This window comes from Carassius carassius, chromosome 6, assembly GCF_963082965.1.
Source record: "Carassius carassius chromosome 6, fCarCar2.1, whole genome shotgun sequence".
In the NCBI taxonomy this organism is placed as follows: domain Eukaryota; kingdom Metazoa; phylum Chordata; class Actinopteri; order Cypriniformes; family Cyprinidae; genus Carassius; species Carassius carassius.
In genome coordinates, this window is record NC_081760.1 from 13,541,102 (window position 1) to 13,550,160 (window position 9,059).

Here is a 9,059-nt window from a genome sequence, read left to right on the forward strand (position 1 = left end):
CTGAGTGAAAATTGTACACCAATTGTACACTAATTTTGATTTCTAATAAATAATATCTTTTATAATACACAATCTGTATATATGTTACTCGTGCTTGTTCGCTCGTTTTTTTTTTCCTCCGCCAATGCTTTATTTTCGATTGGTTGGAGCGCTAAAGATCGGAAGTAGTTTATTTATGCTAATGAAGGAGTTGGGGGTAGTAGATATTTACGTTCAACGGGAGCCGCCCTTCATTCACCCACATGGTTCAAGGCAGGTCGCGTTCGCGCCACTTTTGCAATTTTACTACGATTAAGAAAGTCGTTTTAGCAGAAGTTTCACTTCACTTTGGATGCGCGCCGCGTGCGTTACGTTCGAGCTTGGTCCACTTTTAAGTTTACGCACCAGTTTCGCAGATTTGTCAAGAGCTGTGGCAGTAAACGGCAAGTGAGTGAAGATGGTGGATTTCACTGGTGAGTGTCTTACTGTTCGTTACCGACTAGGAACCTGTTGTTAAATTTTCTGGCTTAGTCTCACAAACTAAGCGTTATGCGTTTTCCCGCTTAAACGTAAGATGAGATTTCCGCGAAGGATTTTGTAACCCCGCTGTCGTGAGCGACAACGATGGTGATACAAACAATGTAGTAAGTGGCGCATGGTAGTCCTCTCCACCTCCATACTTGGGGAGAATGTGGGAGATTTGAAAAGCATGCTTGCTGCAATGCAACCACCAACTCTTATTTCACCGCACGCCTGCGCAGTACGTTTAAATTCGCATCGTAAATACGCGTTCGCGTAGTCAAATGCGAATTAAGTTGTTTTTAGACTTATAGAGGGATGTTTCTCGTTCTGTTGCGCGTGCGAGTTAAAGTGCCTCCAGAACAAAGCAGCAGCACATGGGGGGACGCGTAGGCCGCGCGCGCGCTGGACAAAAACATCCCCCTTTCAGCTATCACTTGCTGCTTCAGGTTTTTAAGGATACATGTGGAGAGATGTTAAAATAAACTCAAGTTAATTAGCCACTCAATGAGCTTGTTGGTTTTTATCGATGACTTTTAATGGGGAATGGATTGAGCTAGCCAGCACTAACATAGTTGTTGTAGTTTAACTGTTAACTGGCTACTTTCTCTCAGGAACCGCTTCGTGTAAATACTGTGAGCGCCTTATTTGTTGACGTTAAGACATTTAACGCTCGTTGTTTTTTTTTTTTTGTATTTTGAGTGCACGTTTAAGCCACAATCCTAGTAAGTTAGCTTAGCATTAGCAGCTATTCCTGTCCTCAACGTCGGCTGAACGCGAAAGCAATAACGCACCGCTTTATTTCCCGGACCTGTTTTGTTGCTTCTACCTGTTTGACTAATAAAACGTATTGCTTGTTGTCTAATACAGTAGTTTTTAAGCGAAGAATGATCCGGTTGGTAAACTCTACGGCGCCATGTTAGTGTAGTTTGTTTTAGGTGGGGGGAGGGGTGACCGGGGAGCGTGTCACTGCGCATGCGCCACACAGACCGACGGCCCGGTCCGCAGACTGCGCAATTCATTCACTCGCTCAGCTCTAGTTCTCATAACTTGGAGATTGGTAGTGAAATGCACCTTTAAAACTGAGAGCGCTAAGTAGTTTATGCTGGTTTGGTGGAGTTAACTTTTTTTTAAAGAGCGATACAACGTCAAAGTTGGATATGAATAGTACCGCAGTGCCCGAGTGACATGTGCTTTGCCATGAGGCCCTCGCTTTTGTATTATACAAAGTCAATCCTATTTACTATTTTGCTTTTAAATTTGTTTTATTATATAGGCAATGGACTAATTCAAATATTTCTCCCCTTCCCTCTCTCAGAAACCTCAAGAAAGATGGGAGTAGTTTCCCGCAAGTTCTTTGGAGGCTTTGTCCACTCGACGTTGTTGATGGTGTGGACGTGGTTGGAGTCAATGTATTGTCAAAGTGCTTACAGTGCAGGTAGTAATATGGAATATCTACTGCAGTGGAGGCACTTCTAGCAATACACTTGGCCATTGCTTTTTCCCTCCGCCAAACATCCTTCACCAAGACACCATACTAACGGCTTTGTGCTAAGGTGCATCTAGTGCAGATAGTGAAGTAGACTAGCACCTACTGCCCTAAGTGCTCCTTCTGGCATGAGGGACTGTGACTTTCATCCTTGTTTGCAAATTAAGTCAGTTTTTTTTTTTTTTTTGGTGCAGTTCTCTGCTAGTTTTGCATAGTTGCACTACAAGAAAACCGGAGTTGTGCAAATCTATGCAAAACTGATGGTGGCCTGCTGCTTCTCCACGTTTCCCAAATTTTATTGTGAAGTCTGAAAAGCGGTCTACCCCAACCATTCTTTTAAATAAAACCTGTTAAGAGTTTCAGCAGTGCTAAAGTGCTTATAGTGCAGGTAGTATTTCTGTCATCTACTGCAGTGTGAGCACTTGAAGTACTTCTAGCTAAATGCCTCTGGGATCTGAAGACCCTTGCCAAACAATCCTAGGTCTCTGTACACTGTGTATCCTTGCTGGACCCCAGTCAGTTTTGCTGGTTTGCATCCAGCTTAAGACAGCGTGCTGTGCAAATCCATGCAAAACTGACAGTGGCAGCCCATCCAAGAACCACTTTTGGAGCCGTTTGGTCCCTTTCTGCACAGGTTGGGATTAGTAGCAATGCTGTGTGTTTGGAAGGTATTGCACTTGTCCCGGCCTGTAGAGGATTGTGGAGATTGTACCCCACAATTTAAGTTCCCTAGAATACCCATTTTTTTTCATAAATGTAGTTTTTTTTTTTTTTTTTTTTGTGAGATTGAATATTCGTGAGTTGTTTCTTTTTTTTTTTTTTTTAATACATTGTTTTTAAATGAAAAGATTGTCAATAAAATATTAAGATATGCATTGTCTTACTGTGTTTCTTAATTTGATCATGTTATCTAACATTTTTCACTTGCAGCATGTGAGACATACAGGTGTAATTTGGGGCTGGTAATTGTAAACCACAATGCTTTATTGGATGCCATTGGTATAAACTCGGATTTTGTTTTCTGGGGTGCAAGGGTTTTGACGATGTTCTTAAAGAAGTGACCTTTTATTTATTTTGTACCAAATTCCATGAATCCAGATGGTTTTACTGGATCAACAGGAGCAGGCAAATTCAACACTGTCTATCAAGCTGTTCATTGTTTAGTTAAATCCAATTATTAGAATGCGGAGCAATTTATGTTATCCCTCTTAGTGAACATGCTTAATGCAGAGGGGTGGTCTTAAAATAAATCCAGTATTTTTATATAACTAAAGGAATATATTTTAGCTTAGTTTGATATTTAATTTGGATCTACATGTTACGAGATTACACATTTACTCTATTGTGCATTTCCAGCTAATGGAGTATTACCATGGTGTCCAGCTACTGTTCAGTGGAATGTGGGGAGGTTTTCTGTAACCCACAGTAAAGATGAACATGTTTAATTTGGAAGAAAACCAGTTATCTCAATATGCATTTGAAGTCTGTAAGGCAATGCAGCAGATCTGAGTATTCAAAGCCTCTAAATCTGTCTGATCAGTTTCCTATAAGTGTTGGCCTATGCTTTTTAATGCCTTCTGCAATATTACAGATCCTAATTAAAATGGAAACTTTGAGGTTATGGTTGTTTACCTCCTGGTTAAATTCTTATGGTTATAGCCATTTAGGAAGTATGGCCACGTGAGTAGATGTTTTTTTTTTTTTTGTCTAAACAAATTATTATACTACTAACTAGATGTCCAAGTCAAGCTAGAGTTCATTTAACCCCCCGAGCGTTGAGATGCCTGTAGTTTTAGTATTTGTCCAACAGACGGCTCTGTTGCAAGCCGTTTGAGAGAGACTTCGCACTTCTCTGGGTAGGATTTTTTCTTTCTTTCTAGCACACAGTGATTAGACTTTTCATTTACACCACTCAAAATTCTCTAGTATTACCGTGTAAGGTCTAAAACATGTTTACATAGAAAACCAGTATAGACAATAGACTGGTTTGGGCATAAACTTTCAAACAAAATAAAAAGTATTTTTTTGGAGCTCCTCTAGGTCACTAAAAGTGTTGTATTCATAAAATACATAATTAAACAATGACGAGATGTTGCATGGTATCTCATCCTAACTGGACTCGAGGAGCAGTTGCTATGGTTCCAAGCAATATGCGCGCGTATACGTTTAGCGCACTTTCTATGTAAAGTGAACGAGTGTAACGTTATCTGACTTATGTCGAAACAAGTATTTCAACTTTTAAGACTCCCAGAGTTTTAAGATTCAAATGATGGTCCAGATTTTTTATGATTCAAAACGCGCCCATTATTCGAAAATGTTGACGCGATAAAACTAGATAAAAGTTATTGAAATTGTAGGAACTGTATTGTTGCCCGCTTCGTTAGTGTAGATGTGTTAAAGAGAGTGGCACTGCTCAGAGTAGTCTGACTAACGTTACACGAATTCCGCCCAGTCTCTCTTGACAGCTCCGTCTTTCACCGACACTCACACAGCGATTTTTTTTGAAGGTCCTGCGTGAAAGCCTTCCCAGGCGCGTGACAGGCACGATATCTCGCAATTTTTTTTCTTCACCTGAAATCAGCACTGTTTTATTATCAAGCAAGTTTTTCTGACACCTAAACAACGCCCGCGTTTCTAGTTTTTTTTTTTTTTTTTTTTTTTTTTACTCGAACGGACAAACTCTCCTAGTCAGTTTCTGGAGATGGGGATGCGTGGAGTTGTGTTTTACGTGTTTTTAGCGGTTTTCATCGAGCCATGTCGGGGGACTTTAACGAACTGCGATGAAGTGCGCAAAGTTTTCCAAATGAAGGAAATCGGACCAGTAAAATCAATACCCGAAACACCGAGAACAGGTAAGATCTAACCAAATCTGACAGTGACTGTGACAGTAATGATTTCATGTTACCTATTCGTTTTTATTCCCTTCCCAACATAACGCACTGCTGATCATACAAGATGATCATTTAAAATATTAAATTCCCAAAACAATCTAAAGCTCTATGATGTAATTAATAATTATATATATATATCAAAGATTTAGAACACTCTTTGGAGATATATAGCCTACATTTATTTTTCTGTATCGTAATGGAAGAATATAGCATTCTTGATGCTGAAGTCTTGAGGCAAAATCCACTGGGAAGCCTGTAACGTTTCCACGTATCGAACATGTCAACAATTTGAATAGTTTTATTAACTGCACGATATTCACCCAAAGTTTTTCATCGCTTGATATATGTAGCTACTTCAAATGACGCTTTCAAGACGCTTTAGATGAGTCATAGACGTAGGGCTCGTTTACCGGCTTTACTGAAACACTGACGGGCATTACTGTACAAATAAACTCCGGTATTGAATGGTGTGTCATGCAGGAGTTAACAGACAGACCCTTCTCTAACAGCTTGAAATTGTTTCACTTCCCTCGAAAGGTTTAAAACCTGTTTTTATACAAACCAAATATGTTAAGTTTACCTTCATGAAAATCAGATGTTCTCAGCAAATTTGGAAGAAGAGCATCTGAAATTGGCTGGAAGCATATCGCTGCTGTTAAGGTTTCAGGATTCCTCGGGTAGCCTAATATTTTGAACATATTTTGAACTTTGAGGAATAGACTTATTGTGAACACTGAACATAACCCTTTCACTCATCAATCCCAGCAGTCTGAAGTGGTTTACTTGGCAGGTATCTTCAAGCTGAGGTTTAAAATCAGCTGTTTTCTCAAAACACATACTGTATACAAGGTCGGAAACTAACTTGTGCCACTTGACTGCAAAACACAGCTGTAATTAGTCATGAGAAGATGTGCAGTTTGGTTTAAACAGCTGTCACATGTATCTCTAAGGACTGTTTGGTTTTGTGACCTCTGAGCCTCTGAAATGGTCTTTGTCAGCTTGTTTAGATAATAGTCCAATTTTGCTGTTGCTCTTGTGATCTGAAACTAGTTTTGTGTTCTCTCAAATAATGGACATTGGTAGTTTTAGCTGCTCATATCATGGGAAAGGCAACCTCTAACCAGTTTGACAAACTTGGCTGTGTTAATGGATGTTAAGTGGCTTGAGGAGAACGGCTTGTACACTGTTTCCCGCAGAGGTCATCAAATGGAGCTCACTTGCTCACAGTGCTGCTTGGAAGATGTTCGTTTTACAGGAATTTAGAGCTAGAGGTTGTGTGGATTGCTTTGAAAGTCTTTCTGCTTCTTTTGATTCGCTGTCTTTCCCATCACACCACTTTTTCTTTCAGGTTTCATTTTATGAAGCAATATGCTCAAAGTATTCCTGGCTTGTTTGGTTTTATTAAAATGTTGGGGAGCAAATAATAAACAATCTTGTCACACAAACTTCTATACTCCAGTTTTCTAAATGCTGTAGTGTTTTTCTTCCCTCTGCTTCCAACCTTGGATGTTAATAGCAACACAAACTGTTTGATGTCCAGCAATTTCCAGGCCAATTCAATGAACCGTGTGAGAGCTTTGGTCCTAAAACATCAAATAATAAACTGAACACCATAGTTTGTAGGTAAATAAAAGAGTTAAAAATAATCATCAAAGGTGTTTATTTCTGTAATTTAGCATTACTCAAGCATTGGCTTGTGTGCCAGTCATTTTTCTTGTCAGAGAAGCTTGTAAAATTCAGTCTGTCGTTACTGAATCACGCTTTTTATTGCTTTGCTTAGACAACTGAAACACAGACTTGCATGTCACTGCTAGCAGATTGAAAAGTCAAAGCCTCACGTTGCATTTGTTTTAATTTGATCAATCGTTGGCTTTGTGGGAATTCCTATGTAATGCATTAAAAGTGCTGGGAGTATAAGAGGCTTCAAAGAAGCATGAACTTTAGAGTGTTTTCTCTTTTATTTGATCATTGGGATGTAGTGGGAGCGTTGTCAAGATAGGCTTACTGGAAAAACTCTAAAACCTACCTATATACACTATGGTTGTGACGATTAGGACATTTTTTCACGGTTGATTGTCATGTAGTCTCGAGTAGCCAGACCATCAGGCTGAAGGTCTTGAATTTATGGCAGCTATCTTTGGCCAAGGCCTGCCCATGATGCTGTTTGACCGACATGTCCAACAACCAATTACAGTTCATTTCGTTCGTCACGTTTCAAGGCGTGAAAATGTCGCCACAATAACAGACCGGTGTGTAAAACTCTCGGACGTATTTTAAAGATTCTATGCCACGAACATTAAATATTTCACATACTTTTGAAAATCCAGCGTTTAGATGATCCTGATAAGCGCTGGTCATCACAGTTGTAAACACGGAGGCTTTCTCCTTCAGTGAGGGGTTTTGGCATCACAGAATTTTGTTTCCAGGCAAAAACGTTAAAGAAAGCGACACACACGTCTCGCGGAAATCCTGTAGAATTCAACCAATTCAATGACGACTTGAACATTCCTGAAGCGTTTCCACTTTTGTGTCCCATATGCATCAGACGTTTAGCCAACGGTCCATGGGCGTGACGTCTGAGGCTGAGACTAATTGTCATGTGACAACACCGGTAATACCGGGGGGTGGGGTGGGGTGTTTGGGTGGTTGGGGTTTTCCTTCTTTTCCTCACTTTCCTTCGCTTTTAAATAGAAAATGTCTATCAAATTAGAGTCAATTAGGTGTCAATTGATTGAATGGACAACAAAATGATACAATGAAAAACTCATTTATATTAAACATTGAACTTTTGTTAACAAACTGAATAAAAATACACCATGCTATTAGCCTAATATAAAATAAACAACTCGGGCTGCACAAAGTTTATATGTATATATATATATATATATATATATATATATATATATATATATATATATATATATATATTTGTCAATGACAAATAAGGGTTGGGAAGAGGAGAAATTCCAAATCGTAAAAAAAAGAATAATAAATAAAACTTGTTTCGAAAGCATGCTTTGTTTTTTTTATTTTTTTTTTTACAAAAGTTAAGACTGAATGTGTTGATGTGAGTGAGTGCAGGTACAACTGCAGGAGAAATGGCTTGAAGGAGATGAGATGGAAATGAAGTTGTAGATAAAGCACCACTTTCTCAAAATATATAACATTGAATACTTGAAAATACAGGTCCTTCTCAAAAAATTAGCATATTGTGATAAAGTTCATTATTTTCCATAATGTAATGATAAAAGTAAACTTTCATATATTTTAGATTCATTGCACACCAACTGAAATATTTCAGGTCTTTTATTGTTTAATACTGATGATTTTGGCATACAGCTCATGAAAACCCAAAATTCCTATCTCAAAAAATTAGCATATCATGAAAAGGTTCTCTAAACGAGCTATTAACCTAATCATCTGAATCAACTAATTAACTCTAAACACCTGCAAAAGATTCCTGAGGCTTTTAAAAACTCCCAGCCTGGTTCATTACTCAAAACCGCAATCATGGGTAAGACTGCTGTCCAGAAGGCCATCATTGACACCCTGAAGCGAGAGGGTAAGACACAGAAAGAAATTTCTGAACGAATAGGCTGTTCCCAGAGTGCTGTATCAAGGCACCTCAGTGGGAAGTCTGTGGGAAGGAAAAAGTGTGGCAAAAAACGCTGCACAACGAGAAGAGGTGACCGGACCCTGAGGAAGATTGTGGAGAAGGACCGATTCCAGACCTTGGGGGACCTGCGGAAGCAGTGGACTGAGTCTGGAGTAGAAACATCCAGAGCCACCATGCACAGGCATGTGCAGGAAATGGGCTACAGGTGCCGCATTCCGCAGGTCAAGCCACTTTGAACCAGAAACAGCGGCAGAAGCGCCTGACCTGGGCTACAGAGAAGCAGCACTGGACTTTTGGACAAATTTTGCATGTCATTCGGAAATCAAGATGCCAGAGTCTGGAGGAAGACTGGGGAGAAGGAAATGCCAAAATACCTGAAGTCCAGTGTCAAGTACCCACAGTCAGTGATGGTCTGGGGTGCCATGTCAGCTGCTGGTGTGGGTCCACTGTGTTTTATCAAGGGCAGGGTCAATGCAGCTAGCTATCAGGAGATTTTGGAGCACTTCATGCTTCCATCTGCTGAAAAGCTTTATGGAGATGAAGATTTCGTTTTTCAGCACGACCT

General features: G+C 39.7%; 1 protein-coding gene across 1 annotated transcript in view; it reads left to right on the top strand.

Annotated features, from left to right (window-relative positions):
* The first annotated feature begins 4,604 nt into the window (after positions 1–4,604).
* The window catches only part of LOC132142393 (glypican-5-like), a 278,158-nt gene continuing 273,703 nt past the window's right edge, over positions 4,605–9,059 (top strand). Inside the window, exon 1 of the mRNA XM_059552208.1 lies at positions 4,605–4,839. Coding sequence (XP_059408191.1) covers positions 4,689–4,839 — 151 coding nt within the window. The 5' untranslated portion in view covers positions 4,605–4,688. The remainder of the gene's footprint in view (positions 4,840–9,059) is intronic.